The following is an 18314-nucleotide window of genomic DNA, read 5'->3' on the forward strand; positions in this document are numbered from 1 at the left end:
TCTTACACTATAATACTGAACTTTGATTTCAGTGATTTGGACTATGAGATGGACACTTGCTTCTTGCACTCTGTTGCACTTTACTTTTGCTTTAAAAAGAGGATTTCATAGAAATTTAGATTTAATTTGGTTTAATAAAATATAGTTTAATAAAATATTCTTAAGTAAAATTGTTGTTGCAATTTTTATGTGGGAAATTAATCGCTTAGATTAACCGATTAATCGATAGATTAGTCGATAGATTAATCGAAATAAAAATAATCGTTAGTGGCAGCCCTACTACAATAGTCCAAATATAAGTACTTATTATAAGTGTACCATAGTGATTCGGAATAAGAAAAAAACGCGGTTTGGAAGATGAATTCATGATGTACTCGCTCATTATATACATTTTGCAAATTTTGAAGACAGAAAAAGTTACATAGTGCTGCTTTAAGGCTTTTTTTACAAAAGCACAAAGATAACAGCTGATAAAAACATCACAATAATCCACAAGTAATCCATACCCCTCCAGTCCATCAGTTAACACCTTCTGAAGTGAAAAGCTGCATGTTTGTGAGAAACAAATCCATCGTTAAGACTTTTTAACTTCAAACCATTGCCTCTGTGTAAAATACAAGTCCATAATCCATAATAACTCTTCCTCTAGTGAAAAAGTCCATCTCCTGTTGTCTCTCACATCAAAATCCTCCAACATATATTTTTAACAGTTTTAGACTGTTTATGCTTGTAAACGGTGCTTGATCTGTGCATATTTCTGGATAGAAAGCAATATTATAGATTGAGGACTCGTATTTTGACTAAAAGCGACAGTTTAAAGTCAAAGACATCTTGATGGATTTGTTTCTTAAAAACACGCAGCTTTTCACTTCAGAAGGTGTTAATTGATGGACTGGAGTGGTGTGGATTACTTGTGGATTATTGTGATGTTTTTATCAGCTGTTTGGACTCTCATTCTGACGGCACCCATTCACTGCAGAGCATCCATTGCTGAGCAAGTGATGCAATGGTACATTTCTCCAAATCTGATGAAGAAACTAACTCATCCTAATCTTGGATGGCCTGAGAGTGAGTAAATGTTCAGCAAATTTTCATTTTTGGGTGAACTATTCCTTTAAGACTTGTTTCATTCAAATAGAACTATTGAAGCATGTCTTATGAAAAATATTGACTAAATACTTTCACTTTGATGTCCTTTGGAGGGGTTCAAACCACTTCACTCTATAATTCACACCCTGATTGTAGAGTTATGGAATCGAGTGCTATATTGCGCATATAATGTAAGGTTTACTCACTGTTGACTGATAGTTGAGGAGAAATAGATGCGACAGAAGAAGTGAGATTTGAAACTGAACTCTTCAGGTCCCTCAGTGAGCTCGACAGAGACTCTTCAACACGAGACAAAAGCCGTAAATTAGACAGTATCAGCAAGGTCACTGTGCGCATAGGAGTTTATAGTGATTTTTCTTTTCACTAGGAGCAATTATAGAAGTGCATAATACAATTATTATATGACATTCTATTATTCTGTGCAGATTTGTATGTATTAATGCTTCTATCTCAATAGCTTATAATAATGCTTTTACCGAAGTCACGTTGTTTGTTTTGTTGATCAGACTCTATAGATGCCTTCAAACTGTCCAGTGATCTTTCTGTTTCACTCTGTTTCTGGTCCTGCTTGTTAACTGGGAGGGAAAAAGGACTGCAGTTTAAAAATCCACAGATAGTAATATTTATGTGATGTTATTGAAAGATTTCCACACCTGCATCATTCAGCTGCGCCGTCAGCGCTGACACTGCAGAACTCAAGCTGTTCATCAAACTCTTTATGTCACTTTGCGACACATCCTGCACTGTGAACAAGAAGTTTGTGGGAAGATGTTGCATTTACTGGACTGTTATTGAATCGAGTGCTGTATTGCACGTGTAATGTAAGGTTTTACTCACTGTTGACGGATAGTCGAGAAGAAATAGATGCAACAGAAGAAGTGAGATCTGAAACTGAACTCTTCAAGTCCCTCAGTGAGCTCGACAGAGACTCTTCAACACGAGACAAAAGCCATAAATACGGTATATTAATAAGATCATTGTGTGCAGAGCAATAAAGGCTTGATAAATGAGAAAATATGGAAAAAAGACATATATAACATACATAAAACATATATAAGGGTATAATCAACATCTCCTCATAACAATTTTGGATACTGTATTCCTAAAACGTTACAATAAGGTCTCATTTTTTCACATTAGTTATTGCATAACCAACATGAAATAATGAGTAAATATATACAGTATATATATATATATATATGTTCATATTAATATTAGTTCACAGTGCACTAATTAATGTTAACAGATCTTAAAGATGCATTAGTAAATGTGACTCTGGAGCACAAAAGCAGTCTTAAGTCGCTGTACACTCTTAAAAATAAAGGTGCTTAAAAAGGTTCTTCAAGCGATGCCATAGAAGAACCATTTTTGGTTCCACAAAGAACCATTCAGTCAAAGGTTCTTTAAAGAACCATCTCTTTCTTACCTTTTTATAATCTGAAGAACCTTCTTTTGCCACAAAGAACCTTTTGTGAAACAGAAAGGTTCTTCAGATGTTAAAGGTTCTTTATGGAACCATTTAGACAAAAAGGTTCTTCTATGGCATCGTGAAGCACCTTTATTTTTAAGAGTGTAGGTATATTTGTAGCAATAGTCAAAAAAACATTGTATGGGTCAAAATTATCGATTTTTCTTTTATGCAAAAAATCATTAGGACATTAAGTAAAGTAAGTACATATTTTGTAAATTTCCTACTGTAAATATATCAAAACTTCATTTTTGATTAGTAATATGCATTGCTAAGAACTTCATTTGGATAACTTTAAAGATGATTTTCTCAATATTTAGATTTTTTTGCACCCTCAGATTCCAGATTTTCAAATAGTTGTATCTCGACCAAATATTGTCCTATCATAACAAATGGTAGATTTATTCAGCTTTCAGATGATGTATAAATCTCAATTTCAAAAAATTGACCCTTATGACTGGTTTTGTGGTCCAGGGTCACAAATATTGATATTTGCTAAGATGAATAAATGCTTTTGAAGTATTGTTCATTGTTAGTTCATGTAATTAAGTAATGTAAAAAATTAAAATGACCAAATTCCCTTTATACTTTTTGCACTTACTTCTCTGAAATTAAATATGAATATTTTTCACATTTGTATCATTCCTTGAAATTGAAATTCCTTGGAATTATATTCACACATGTCTCTAATAAGATAATAATGCTGAGATTTGAATGCGGCCCAATTTAAGATTTAGCTTTCTGAGCTCACATGCTTCCAGATGAATTATATGTTCACTTTAGAAATTTTTATGACTTATTACTTTCCTTAAGTTTCCTGGGTGCAGAAATAATAATAAAAAAAATAAAATAATAGAACATGTATATTCATTTTAGGTTTCTGTCTTACCAAAGTCACGCTGCTTCTTTTGTTGATCAGACTGTAGAGAAGTAACAGATGAGCTCAAACTGTCTAATAATTTTTTTGTTTCAGTCTGTTTCTGGTCCTGCTTGCCAACTGTGAAGGGAAAAAAATCATATTAGATTGATAAACAATGAAGAATATATATGTTCAAAGAGATTGCTCTTAAAATGATTTCTTGTGGTTGTCTCATTTCCTTGAAATGAAAAGATTTGCAGACCTGCGTCATTTAGTTTGGATGTCAGCGCTGATACTGCAGAACTCAAACCGAGCATCAAACTCTTCACTTCCGTGTATAACACATCCTGACGCTCTGTGAAGAAATGATTTATTTAGACAGCTCATATTCATGTGTTGGTTTTGGAAGATTTAAAGGTACATAATCACCCAGCTTTTGTAGGTTTTCCTACAAAAATGATTGAACTCAATGAAGAGGCAAGATTGATCATCAAGGTTTCAATATTGGACTTTTCTTGCACTTCTTATGTTGTATAAAGTGATAGAGACATACAAATTAATATCATACTTTTTTTTCTGAAGTTAAGGAGCACAAATGGGCAAAGACAAGAAACTAATCACTAGTTATTGCTTGATCTGAAGATATGCATGTTCAAATATGAGTATGTATTGCTTAGAAAAAAAGGGATCTAAGGAATACTTCACCCAAAAATGAAAGATGTAGATGAGTTTGTTTCTGAACAGATTTGGAGAAATTTAGCATTACATCACTTGTTTGGACTCTCATTCTGACGGCACCCATTCACTGCAGAGGATCCATTGGTGAGCAAGTGATGCAATGCTGCATTTCTTAAATCTGCATCTTGGATGATCTGAGGATGAGTATGTTTTCAGCTAATTATCATTTTTGTGTGAAGTATTGTTTTAAGTTCTCACCTGTGTTCTGAAGATCAGGTTTGACTGAAGTTAGATTTAAACTCTGACTGTTCATCCAGCTCTCCAGCATCGAGAATTTTCTTTGTTGATGCGAAACTATGAGCGAAAACAAAGATTTTGTCTAATCAGCTTAATATAAAGGCAGTATGTATACCAGCATAACATTACCATTATGTATAAATACTCTGCAAATACTTTTTTCAATTACAGTTTCCAGTTTCCTTTTTTTTGCATTACAGCTCACTTATTATAATATTTATATCATGACACATAAAGATTGTATGTTGTTTAATCCACTCACAGATGACAAAAGTCATGGTCATGAAAACAATCATGCAAACTCCTAGAATTAGGAGGATGCCAGTTTGTCTGCTACATCGATCTGCAAAAAACAACACACCACGAGAAATTTACAATTCTTTCACTAGAAAATGTGACATTTGTGCCAAATTTTTGTGACAAATTTGCATTAGCCTTTAAAGTAATATACTCATATGCAATATGGTCAGGAATGTTTATTAACATGACTATTATTGCAAATATATAATGTTTGACATAAGGAAATTTAATTAAATACGTGCCTGCTTGAGGAGTATACAAATAAAATTGAATTGACTTTACATTACATTAGTCATTAATTAGCATTATGTTCAGATCAGTAGTTAATTTACATTCAAATATAAACAAAGTTTCTTAATAATTGTAACTATTTCAATGTTTATTTTGTTAAGCATTATATAATGCATTTTTATTTTTTATTAATGAAGTGATTATAAAGTGTTCTCAGACATAACACTGCAAAAATGATGTCCTTTCTCAGTATTTTTGTCTTGTTTTCCAGTAAAAATATATTAACATTTTTAAATCAAGATTTACTAAACAAAATGACTTAAGATATTAAGTATTTTTTCTGGAAAAAAAAAAATATATTAAAATGAGTTTATGCTTAAAATAAGAAAAAATATCTGCCAGTGGGGTAAAAGAAATAAACTTAATTTAAATGGAAAACAAGTTTATTTTTCTTACCCCCATTGATAATCAAGATTTACTAAACAAAATGACTTAAGATATTAAGTCTTTTTTCTGGAAAAAAAAAAAAAATATTAAAATGAGTTTATGCTTAAAATAAGAAAAAATATCTGCCAGTGGGGTAAAAGAAATAAACTTAATTTAAATGGAAAACAAGTTTATTTTTCTTACCCCCATTGATAGATCTTATTTTAAACAAAGTCACTTAATTTTTATGCACTTTTCAGAAAACAAGACTTGTTCACTTGTGTAATTTTACTTAAATATCTAGATCTAAGAATGTATCGATATTTGTTCCGGAAAACTAACTAAATCTCTCTTTCTCTCATATATAACACAAAAACGTAGATTCATTCCGAACCAAATACAGTTTAGTTTCATAAATCTAGCAAACCTTTGCGAAATGTCGTCCTCTTTTCATATTCCATGTCCATTTTCATGATTTCTTCAGAACTATCATTTTTCTGATATAGCATCATGACAACAGCTCTTGCAGTTACTTGCTTCCTATAGTGAGGATCCAAAACGCCTCCCTTATTAATAGTCCCTTTCGAAACAACGCCACTGAAATGACCATATGACAGGGTATTTTTGTGCATTGTATATAACAGCACTTTCAGTTCCTCATTACAAGGAGCAATGCAAGGCACTTCACCTCAGATGGGGGTCCTGTAACAAAGTCATTCTGGATAAACGCATCAGCTAAACGACTGCTTGCTCAGTGTTTTCATCTTTTTTTTCACTCAAGAGCACTATGGTTTGTTTGCCTCGTTTGTTCCCAGTTTGCTAGACCACCTCAGTTCTAATTTATTCAGTTGAGTGACACAACTTCATAATAGCTAACACACAACTAACCTTTTTAACATTTAACATAAGTTTTCCTATACAGCCTAAAAAAAATTTAAATTAAAAAACATTTCTGGCAAAACATATTTTAAATATATGTTGTAAACAATGAAGCTCAATTAAATATATTTTTGAAGTTGAAAATATATTTAGTTTCAACCTTCACATACCAAAATATGTTTCAAAATGAAAAGAAAAGATTTCTTACAGTAGCCTATGGATGGAATAGCCTATCAAAGCTTTATAATGACTTAATTATTATTTTATTTATGTAGTTTTACATAAAGTATGTTCCTTGCTGATTTATTTTTTAATCAAAATGTGGTATATGTTCTCATGTGTTACAGAAAAACACAATTTGAAAATGTGACTGTAACGGACGGCCGTGACAATGGAATTGTAGAAATGCAAGCTTTATTAAAGGGGTCATATGATGCGATTTCAAGTTTTCCTTTCTCTTTGGAGTGTTACAAGCTCTTGGTGCATAAAGAAGATCTGTAAAGTTGCAAAGACTATCTCTATGGACTCAAATCCAAAGAGATATTCTTTATAAAAGTTAAGAGTCAGCCACACCTACCTAAAACGACTCGTTCTAACACGCCCCCACATGTCAAGTCAAGTCAAGTCACCTTTATTTATATAGCGCTTTTAACAATACAGATTGTGTCAAAGCAACTGAACAGCATTAATTAGGAAAATAGTGTCAATAATGCAAAATAATGATCTTTAAAATAGCATCATATGACCCCTTTAAAACAGATCTTGGTCAAAACAGGCAAGTTCGAACACCAGCAAACAACTACTGTATATCCAGGGCAAGGCAAAGTCTGAGATGGAGTGCCCTCTAGAGGAGCTCATGGGCACCTCAACTGGAGATCGTGACGGTGACCTATGTGAATTTATTTCTTAGACTGAAATATTTGGAGGACAAAATACATATTTAAAATTATATAAAAAAAAAAATCCAAGAAATATACTGGTAAATAATACATGTATTTTGCCGTATGGTTGTATTTGTCCTAGCTATTACATCTATGTAGCCTATACTGTTTTATTAAGTTATTTTTTGGAATTTGTCAAATGTCAAAATCAACATTTTAGATCACAGAGATCTCAAAGATCTCTGTTTTTGATTAAAATATTTTGTTTATTTTAAAGCGTGTGCAGCGTGAGCATATGAGGCTACTGCGCATGCGCACACATAATCAATTAGTCATTGAGTGGTCTGTATTTCTTGTTGCACATTACAATGTTTAATTAGATGACTAAATGTTGCTGTTGTTACCGGGATAAAATACCTGAGTGATGTACCACATCCTAGGCAACATTCACGAATGGCAGAGAACATTTCGATACCTTAGAATAAAGCAAAACTATTACATAAAAAAACCTTGCTATGTGAATATACAGGTGCATCTCAATAAATTAGAATGTCGTGGAAAAGCTCATTTATTTCAGTAATTCAACTCAAATTGTGAAACTCGTGTATTAAATAAATTCAGTGCACACAGACTGAAGTAGTTTAAGTCTTTGGTTCTTTTAATTGTGATGATTTTGGCTCACATTTAACAAAAACCTACCAATTCACGATCACGATCGAGGGGACGCCTCGTTGTGACCAGTGTCTGAAGCATACATTGAAAAAACACCAACTCGTTGGCCGGCGACAGCCATGACGTCACTACCGGTGCGACTATAGTATAAATAGGCGCCGGGAGCACACATCATCTTGCCATGCTGCGGACGCAAACTTCAGACGAAGAAGTGAATGATGTGTGCTCCCGGCGCCTATTTATACTATAGTCGCACCGGTAGTGACGTCATGGCTGTCGCCGGCCAACGAGTTGGTGTTTTTTCAATGTATGCTTCAGACACGGGTCACGACGAGGCGCCCCTATAGCAACCCCTAGAGGAGGCAGTGTCTCGTTCCCTACTCAGGGAACCATGGTTACATAAGTAACCTGAGACGTTCTTGTTGATTTGTTTACTGTTGGTTTACTGTTTAAACGAGAAAGGCTAATTTGTAGAATGATATATTAATTTAGTCATATTAGTAACTACACCACAACACTGATAAACACATCATTAATGTGATTTGTAATTTACACAGTTCACACACCATCGAAAACTCAATACAGTCAAAACAAAGCCTATTTACACTGCGCTTTCAGAATTTTCTTTATTCAGTTTTGCATTTCACATATATACTTCATTTTGGTAGAGCAGTGGGCATCATTAAGCATCCCATTATATGCAATTTGCCCACAGTCCTCTCCTCCTTCCCCCAGGCCGTGTTCGGTCCAGTCATCCGGCTGCCCAGGGCTCCAGTGTCTGCAAAAATAAAAACTAAAATCTGTTGCATATTCATTTATAGTTTGTTTATTATGCTAGCAGTGTTTCCCACAGGGTTCTGCGAGACTATGGTGGGAGGACCTCTGTCAAGAAAAGTTTGTAGATTTTAAAGTTAAGTGCATCAATCAAAACGTTCAGACTTTGAAAAAACAAAAGAAAAAAAAGAGCTTCAAACAAATGTTCAGTGTGAAAATTCTTTGCATTGACTTTTACCTTGACTGAAACCTCTTTTTAGTTGTGATAAAGTGTGTCAGTCAACATTACATTCACACTGTTGTTTTAAGAAGGCAAACAATTAAAATATAATAATATTTTAATGTGTTTATTTGTTTATTCGTGCTATATAAATAAATTGACTTCGACCTTAATAATTATACTTTTATATTATTATTATTATACCTTAGACAAGTAGTAGGCTATGTATTGTAAAACAAATGCAATGTAAATAATTTCATAAGTATATTGTTTTACTTGCAGTAGGCCTGTCACGATAACTACTTTTTGTTGGGTGATATATTTCCCCAGAAATAATCGTGATAAAAAATATTATTGTCATTTTAAAGGGATACTCCACCCCAAAATGACAATTTTGTCGTTATGAAACGACGAGAATACTTTTTGTACACGAAGAAAACAAACATAACGACTTTATTCAACAATTCGTCTCTTTTCATCTCAACAATTTGTCTCTCCGCATCACCGTAGCGCCATTTTGGAGAATAATCGTTATTTTTGTTTTCTTCGCGTACAAAAAGTATTCTCGTCGCTTCATAACGTTACGGTTGAACCACTGATGGCAGATGGACTATTCTGACGATGTCTTTCATACTTTTCTGGACCTTGACAGTGTTATTTTCTTGGCAGTCAATGGGACAGTCACAAGCCTCCTGGTTTTCATCCAAAATATCTTAAATTGTGTTCCGAAGACGAACGAAGCTTTTACGGGTTTGGAACGACATGAGGGTAAGTGATTAATGACAACATTTTCATTTTGGGGTGGAGTAACCCTTTAAGACCACTTTATGCCACTGACTATATAATGATAATATTTCAGCAGTACCGATCAACACTAGTCAGTGTAGTTACATTGTTATGCCAGTAGGTGGCGGAAAGCAAAAGTCCTCTTTAAACCCTTCAGTCAATGCTGAAGTTGACCTTTCACCTCATAAAAAAAAACAATGCTGTTGAGTCCATGCATTGAACAGCACTAATGCCAGCCGTGGGAAATCCCCTTAAACCCTGAAAGGATGCTACGACAAAGATATTCAGGATACTGCATCCTGGCCATCCCATTGGCCTCTGTCCATCATCATGGCCTCCTAATCATCCCATATACTGATCGGCTTCTTAAAATATTTTTGGTTCATTATGAAACTGTGGTGGGACAGATTAGACTATGGCGGGCCACCAAAATCTAGATAATAAATAGTAAACACTTAGTATATGGTAGTATATGATCATGGATCATGTCGATCTGTTTATATTTGGTCATGAATGTGAGTTCTGAATAATCGGACTCAATTATCCAGAACCGAAATATCCAGTTCTCTCTATATTCAACTCACTCTCTATTCATGGTGTAAGGAGTGTCATCTGCCCATCTCCACTGGCCTGTGTTCTGGTCCGTTAGACCCACCCAGTAGTCATGTGGTTTGGCAAAATTGGTAACAAATTGCTAGAAAGGGAGATAAAAGTTGTTAAGAATCTCTGAAAGACTGAATGGAAGGTTTTAAGGGAAAAGGGTGTGTTTGTGTCTGTTACGCACCCACTCCTTCTCAGAGCCAGCTTCTATTTTTAAGAGTAACGCACCCTTCTCTTCACAGTAATCCTTTGCTTTGGTCCAGTTCATTGTGTCATGTGAGAACAGGTAACAGCTGTTTCTGAACGGGATCCAATCAGATTCAGTACATCCTGGTGTAAGTAAGTCTATGTAAGCGAGAGAAACAAAGAGTGCAAAGTGGTGTTGCGTGAAAGACATACATTATTGTTTTTTACTCAGTCATGCAATACATTTAATCAAAACATCACAGTAAAAACAAAATTGGTAACACTTTACTATAAGGTTCCATTAGTTAATGTTAGTTATTAACTAACATGAAAGAACAATGAGCAGTACATACAGTATTTATTCATCTTTGTTAATGTTAGTTAATGAAAATACAGTCGTTCATTGTTAGTTCCTGTTAATTCACAGTGCATCAACTAATGTTAACAAGCACAACTTTTGATTTTAATAATGCATTATAGTCAATGTTGAAATTAACATTAACTAAGATTAATAAATGCTGTAGAATTATTGTTCATTCTTAGTTCATGTTAACTAATGAACCTTATTCACTTTTTCACACTCACTTCACTTCACTTTTTCACTTTATTGTAAAGTGATACCAAAAAATTAAAAGAGGACATGACTAATTGAACAATTAATTGAAATCAACTGAATTTTCATATTGGTGAACCTCTCCTATAAACCCTATTTGGACAGGACTAGTTTTCTCTATGAGGTGGTTTCATAAATTCTTATTTCACTTTACTGATGTTGTATGATTTTAAGTATTTTTTTGCACACCCTGAGACCTATTTTTTTTATTTCTACACACATTTTTTTGTCTTAAGCAGATTAAATACATTTAATCCTACCCAGATAGTGCTGAATATTACCCCCACAATACTTCTCCTCATTTATATTGACCATCATCAAATACTGTAACTGAAGCTATCATTCTTGTTGCGCTGCCTTGTGCACCTTCATTATGAACTCTCCAGGTGAAATAACAGTGGTTATTCTGCATTAAAACAGAAGCCGCTTATATTTGAGTGCAATATTGCACCTTGGGTTTAGAATGTACTCACTTGTAAATGATAGTTTATAAGAAAGAGTTTGAAGAGATGATCTCAGTAACCCTACTGAATGCTTCAGGTCCGACAGTGAGCTTGACATGTCCACTTCAGTTGAAGAAAAAAACAATATATCAGCATGATTTCCTCTAATTTAGGAAAAACGTAATTCTGTAGAATATTTACAATTTTTAAATGAAATGTTTAGTAACATTTGGATTTTAAATGAATATTTCAGTTCATTTTAATTAATATCATTTTAGGTCTTACTCAAGAGCCGTTGTGTGCGTGGAATAGACTGTAGAGAAACAATAGATGTTATCAAACTGTCTTCTGTCAGTTTATTCCTGAGGGCCGCTAGTGCAGAACTCAAACTGTCCATCAAACTCTTGACTTCAGTGTGTGACACATCCTGCTGGCGCTCTGAAGGAGAAAAACGAGAGAACGTTTCATCATTAGGCCAGTTAATAAACAGCTTCAAACCCTTGAAATGTTGTTTTATGTTTGAGGATTCAAAGCTGAAAAGTACGTCCAGTGCTCACCCAGCTTTTGTAGGTTTTCTTCTTGTTTGGATGCGAGTGAACTCAGTGACGAGCCAAGAGCGGTCATCAGGGTCTCAATATTAGACAACTTCTTTATTTGCATTTCTTATGCATATAGAGTCAAAGAGACAGACAATAAGGAAACAATCAACGCTTTTTATGCACATATCATATCTTAGACTATTTTCAGGGTTTCTGTCAGTTTATTCAGACGTGTTGAAATATGAACTCAGGCTGAACTCTAAGTTCTGCAGCTCAGCAGCCTTCTTTTCTAGATCACCTCCTATCAAAAGCAGTTGTTCATTAAAAGTCCGTCACCAAAACTGATCTGTGACAATGATGATGAAGTTCCCACCTGTGTTCTGAAAATCAGATTTGACTGAGGTTAGATCAGAAGTATGGCTTTTCATCCAACTCTCCAGCATCGAGAACTTTCGTTCTTGATGGGAATCTTTGAACCAAAGTAAACAGATAGACAAGCAAGCAAACTGACAATTTCCAGCTTCTCTTCATGTGGTAATGCAAATCTCTGATTTTCATTGGAGGTTATGTAAACTCGGTTAATAGCTAAGAACAAGATTCATATTACAGTTACTGGTTAATTAGTTAACTGAGCAGTTTTTAGAACACTGTAACACTCTAAATCTATTTTAAAACAAAACAATATTTTTTTGTATGATTAAACAGCTTTATAATATCATATTAATAGAGAGAATATATTTAATATTTGTAATATTTTAAAAATTAATTGGTGATACTACTGGACAACTATGAAAAATGGTGAAAAAAAATGTATAGCACAAAATATAAATATAAAAGTTTCTTATCATAATAATAAAAAATAATATTATAACATAATATTTTAATCCACTCACAGATGACAGAAGTCAAGACCATAAAAATAATCATGCAGACTGTTCCTAGAAGCACAAGGATGCCAGTTTGACTCCTGCATGGAATACCTGCAGAGAACAAAAACATACCCTTGATTCATTTATGTTGTTCATTTCTTCTCCTCCTTAGACTTTAATACTTTAAAAGAGTTTAGAGTAATATTACAAGCACTGCGTATAAGCAAAAGTACTAATGATACATGTATCAGCACAAAACATTAATAAGCACATGAATGTGATCAATAATTGAAGCTGATGGAAGAAAAATGTTGCTAAATGGCATTCTCGATTTCAATTACATTCCAGATATAAAAGTTGCTTTTGTAGTGATAATTTAAAAAGGTGTCAAGACATAAAAAAATGTAATTGCAGGACTTAAACTGTAAAAGTCCAATTAGTTTAATGCCTTAAGATTCAAGTTAGTTTCTCTATTTCTCAAAGAGTTTCTTTCTGTATCAAATAAGTGACGAGCCAAGAGCGGTCATCAGGGTCTCAATATTAGACAACTTCTTTATTTGCATTTCTTATGCATATAGAGTCAAAGAGACAGACAATAAGGAAACAATCAACGCTTTTTATGCACATATCATATCTTAGACTATTTTCAGGGTCAGAAGTCAAAGAGGAAAGGGATAGTTAGCCATCATGCTCTGTTGAGATTGACTTTTCTATCAGAGTCAGAAACTTGAATCATGCAAAAATTCATTGCATTAAATATTTTCCCCCAAACAAGCATTAGAAATGTGACATTTTTCATGGAGGACATTTGAAAAGTGTTATGTTGAAACTTTATGGTTAATTTATGATCAAAATATTACCAACAAAAAAAAAAATCATTAATTATTATATTATTCTTGCATGCAAATAATTGTTTTTAATTCAATTAAATGGTCTTGCGATCTGTCACAAAATAAAACAAGGCAAGACACCAACCTCTGGTCTCTGGGTTACTTGATCCAGACGTGTTGAAATATGAACTCAGGCTGAACACTAAGTTCTGCAGCTCAGCAGCCTTCTTTTCTAGATCACCTCCTATCAAAAGCAGTTGTTCATTAAAAGTCCGTCACCAAAACTGATCTGTGACAATGATGATGAAGTTCCCACCTGTGTTCTGAAAATCAGATTTGACTGAGGTTAGATCAGAAGTATGGCTTTTCATCCAACTCTCCAGCATCGAGAACTTTCGTTCTTGATGGGAATCTTTGAACCAAAGTAAACAGATAGACAAGCAAGCAAACTGACAATTTCCAGCTTCTCTTCATGTGGTAATGCAAATCTCTGATTTTCATTGGAGGTTATGTAAACTCGGTTAATAGCTAAGAACAAGATTCATATTACAGTTACTGGTTAATTAGTTAACTGAGCAGTTTTTAGAACACTGTAACACTCTAAATCTATTTTAAAACAAAACAATATTTTTTTGTATGATTAAACAGCTTTATAATATCATATTAATAGAGAGAATATATTTAATATTTGTAATATTTTAAAAATTAATTGGTGATACTACTGGACAACTATGAAAAATGGTGAAAAAAAATGTATAGCACAAAATATAAATATAAAAGTTTCTTATCATAATAATAAAAAATAATATTATAACATAATATTTTAATCCACTCACAGATGACAGAAGTCAAGACCATAAAAATAATCATGCAGACTGTTCCTAGAAGCACAAGGATGCCAGTTTGACTCCTGCATGGAATACCTGCAGAGAACAAAAACATACCCTTGATTCATTTATGTTGTTCATTTCTTCTCCTCCTTAGACTTTAATACTTTAAAAGAGTTTAGAGTAATATTACAAGCACAGCGTATAAGCAAAAGTACTAATGATACATGTATCAGCACAAAACATTAATAAGCACATGAATGTGATCAATAATTGAAGCTGATGGAAGAAAAATGTTGCTAAATGGCATTCTCGATTTCAATTACATTCCAGATATAAAAGTTGCTTTTGTAGTGATAATTTAAAAAGGTGTCAAGACATTAAAAAATGTAATTGCAGGACTTAAACTGTAAAAGTCCAATTAGTTTAATGCCTTAAGATTCAAGTTAGTTTCTCTATTTCTCAAAGAGTTTCTTTCTGTATCAAATAGAATGTGATTTTATAAATCTTTCAAACCTCTCCGAAATGATTTCTTTGGTTCACATTCCATCTCCATTTTAATGTATTCTTCAGAGCAATCCATTACCATTTTCTGAGACCGTGAAATGGTAGTAAAATATGCAGTCACTTGCTTCTTTCAATGAAAAATCGAAAGAACACCTCCCTTATACAATAATCCATTATGCAATCATGTTCCTTAAATTAAACGAAAGGTACATTCACTTCCACATTCTGATATTTAGGGAACTGGGAGGATTCTAGGTATTCTGTTACTGAGACACTGATAGGAAAATGTCTATAAAAAAATTGTATCTTTTTTATTCCGTTTTCTTCATGAGAGGTAAAATGATGGTTAGGTCTACTTAACATCATGCATTAGCTAAAGATTATCTGTTAATTACAACAAAAAAAAACATAATAATACAAAAATAATAATAATAATAATAATAAAATTCCCCCCAAAATGTGCCCCACTCCATGGATCTAGTTTGTCATTTTGATATATATATATACATATATATATATATATATACACTCACCGGACACTTTATTAGGTACACCTGTTCAATTGCTTGGTAACACAAATTGCTAATCAGCCAATCACATGGCAGCAACTCAATGCATTTAGGCATCTAGATGTGGTGAAGACGACTTGCTGAAGTTCAAACCGAGCATCAGAATGAATGGGGATTTAAGTGACTTTGAACGCGGAATGGTTGTTGGTGCCAGACGGGCTGGTCTGAGTATTTCAAAAACTGCTGATCTACTGGGATTTTCACGCACAACCATCTCTAGGGTTTACAGAGAATGGTCCGAGAAAGAGAAAATATCCAGCGAGCGGAAGTTGTGTGGACGAAAATGCCTTGTTGATGTCAGAGGTCAGAGGAGAATGGGCAGACTGGTTAGAGACGATAGAAAGGCAACAGTAACTCAAATAACCACTCCTTACAACCAAGGTATGCAGAATACCATCTCTGAACGCACAACACGTCGAACCCTGAAGCAGATGGGCTACAGCAGCAGAAGACCACACCGGGTGCCGCTCCTGTCAGCTAAGAACAGGAAACGGAGGCTACAATTCGCACAGGCTCACCAAAATTGGACAATAGAAGATTGGAAAAACGTTGCCTGGTCTGATGAGTCTCGATTTCTGCTGCGACATTCAGATGGTAGGGTCAGAATTTGGCGTAAAGAACATGAAAGCATGGATCCATCCTGCCTTGTCTCAACGGTTCAGGCTGGTGGTGGTGGTGTAATGGTGTGGGGGATATTTTCTTGGCACACTTTGGGCCCCTTAGTACCAATTGAGCATTGTTTAAACGCCACAGCCTACCTGAGTATTGTTGCTGACCATGTCCATCCTTTTATGACTACAGTGTACCCATCTTCTGATGGCTACTTCCAGCAGGATAATGCACCATGTCACAAAGCTCAAATCATCTCAGACTGGTTTCTTGAAGTGTTAGTTATATATAATCTTAAGCCACTACTATTTTCACCAACAAAAAATGGTTTTAAGTCAGTTATTTCTATCTTTTTCTACAGTGTGTCAGTACGAAATATCAGTTTACATTTCCAAACATTCCTTTTGCCATTAATGGTAATAATCCAGTGAGATCTTTGTTTGCACAATGAGTCTGACAGCAGCCAGTGCTCCACACAGAGATCTGATCATCATCATTAAGAAGAATCATCATGAAGAAACAGAACAAACTGAGACAGACTCAATCCAGAAGAACTGTGGCAACGTCTCCAAGATGCTTGAAGAAACCTTCCTGAACAACTATGTGCAAGTGTAGCAAGGACAAAAGCTGTTTTAAATGCAAAGGATGGTCACACCAAATATTGATTTGATTTAGTTAATAGAAGTTAATTGATAAATAAAATCTATTTATGACATTATTTTTGAAAGCAGCATTTTTACACAAGTGCCTAACACTTTTAACAGTACTGTAGCTTTGCAGGAAGGTTTTTTGAAGCATCTTGGAGACGTTGCCACAGTTCTTCTGGATTTAGTCTGTCTCAGTTTGTTCTTTTTCTTCGTGTAATCTCAGACAGACTGGATGATGATCAGATCAGATCAGAATACTAGTGGCCTAAGACTTTTGCACAGTAGTCCTGTCCTGTAATACTGTCCTGTGCATTGACTTTTTTTATGTTTGTGACGGCTGTAGGGAATTTTCCTTTTTACCATTTGAAGTATCACTGTTAGTGAAAGACTAAAATAATTTGGCTGAATTAACAAAATACTGCTGTTGTGCTGATCTTGGACTTTTAAACATGCAAAAAAAAAACTGAACTAGGGAAGTGAAAATAATTCGTATGAAATTTTGACCTCTAACCATTTTGGCTATAATTAAATATGGAGTTACTGTGAAAATGAAGCATGAAGTCTGCCATGAAAAATCCTGTACCTTTCTTTTAGTACAATCTGCATGAAAATACCAGTGGCCAGACCTCTTTTATTGCTTAAACATATTGATAAGCAGATGTCAACCAAATACATCTAATGAGATTTCATTAAAAAGTTATAAGAATGTTTCAAAGTAAATATAAGCAGAGCTCTACATTTGTGGCATAATGACAACTACCACAAAAGTATTTGTACATTCAAATACACACTTTAGCCAAAAGACTAACCTTTAAGTTTTCACATGATTAAATTGTTCACAGGAAGACACGTATGTTGTTGTATTACAGTTCATCAGTGTGATTCTTGTTGACTGTTGAATTTTTAAGACAGAATGAGAAGGGTTAATTTGCTAGGATGAGATATTAATTTAGTCATATTACAGGATTCCCGTGGGCCCTTAAATGTCTTAAATTTGGTTTGATCAAATTTAAAAGGTTACTCCACCCCAAAATGAAAATTTTGTCATTAGTCACTTACCCTCATGTCGTTCCAAACCCGTAAAAGCTTCGTTCGTCTTCGGAACACAATTTAAGATATTTTGGATGAAAACCGGGAGGCTTGTGACTGTCCCATTGACTGCCAAGTAAATTACACTGTCAAGGTCCAGAAAAGTATGAAAGACATCGTCAGAATAGTCCATCTGCCATCAGTGGTTCAACCGTAACGTTATGAAGCGACGAGAATACTTTTTGTACGCAAAGAAAACAAAAATAACAACTTTATTCAACAATTAGTCTCTTTTCTTCTCAACAATTTGAATTGTTAAAAAAAAGTTTATTTTTGTTTTCTTCGCATACAAAAAGTATTCTCGTCGCTTCATAACGTTACGGTTGAACCACTGATGACAGATGGACTATTCTGACGATGTCTTTCATACTTTTCTGGACCTTGACAGTGTAATTTACTTGGCAG

General features: G+C 34.1%; 1 protein-coding gene across 1 annotated transcript in view; it reads right to left on the reverse strand.

Moving 5' to 3' along the window:
- Positions 1-15077, reverse strand: part of LOC107654288 (C-type lectin domain family 10 member A-like) — an 18183-nt gene extending 3106 nt beyond the window's left edge. The window contains exons 1-10 of the mRNA XM_016441312.1: positions 15005-15077; positions 14498-14584; positions 13978-14073; positions 11981-12085; positions 11766-11861; positions 3468-3575; positions 1948-2040; positions 1764-1853; positions 1587-1685; positions 1296-1388 (exon numbers count right to left, since the gene is read on the reverse strand). Of these exons, the coding sequence (XP_016296798.1) occupies positions 1296-1388; positions 1587-1685; positions 1764-1853; positions 1948-2040; positions 3468-3575; positions 11766-11861; positions 11981-12085; positions 13978-14073; positions 14498-14584; positions 15005-15077 (940 nt within the window). The remainder of the gene's footprint in view (positions 1-1295; positions 1389-1586; positions 1686-1763; positions 1854-1947; positions 2041-3467; positions 3576-11765; positions 11862-11980; positions 12086-13977; positions 14074-14497; positions 14585-15004) is intronic.
- Positions 15078-18314: the final 3237 nt, after the last annotated feature.

This window comes from Sinocyclocheilus anshuiensis, unplaced genomic scaffold, assembly GCF_001515605.1.
Source record: "Sinocyclocheilus anshuiensis isolate Anshui unplaced genomic scaffold, SAMN03320099.WGS_v1.1 scaffold163, whole genome shotgun sequence".
Taxonomy (NCBI): Eukaryota; Metazoa; Chordata; class Actinopteri; order Cypriniformes; family Cyprinidae; genus Sinocyclocheilus; species Sinocyclocheilus anshuiensis.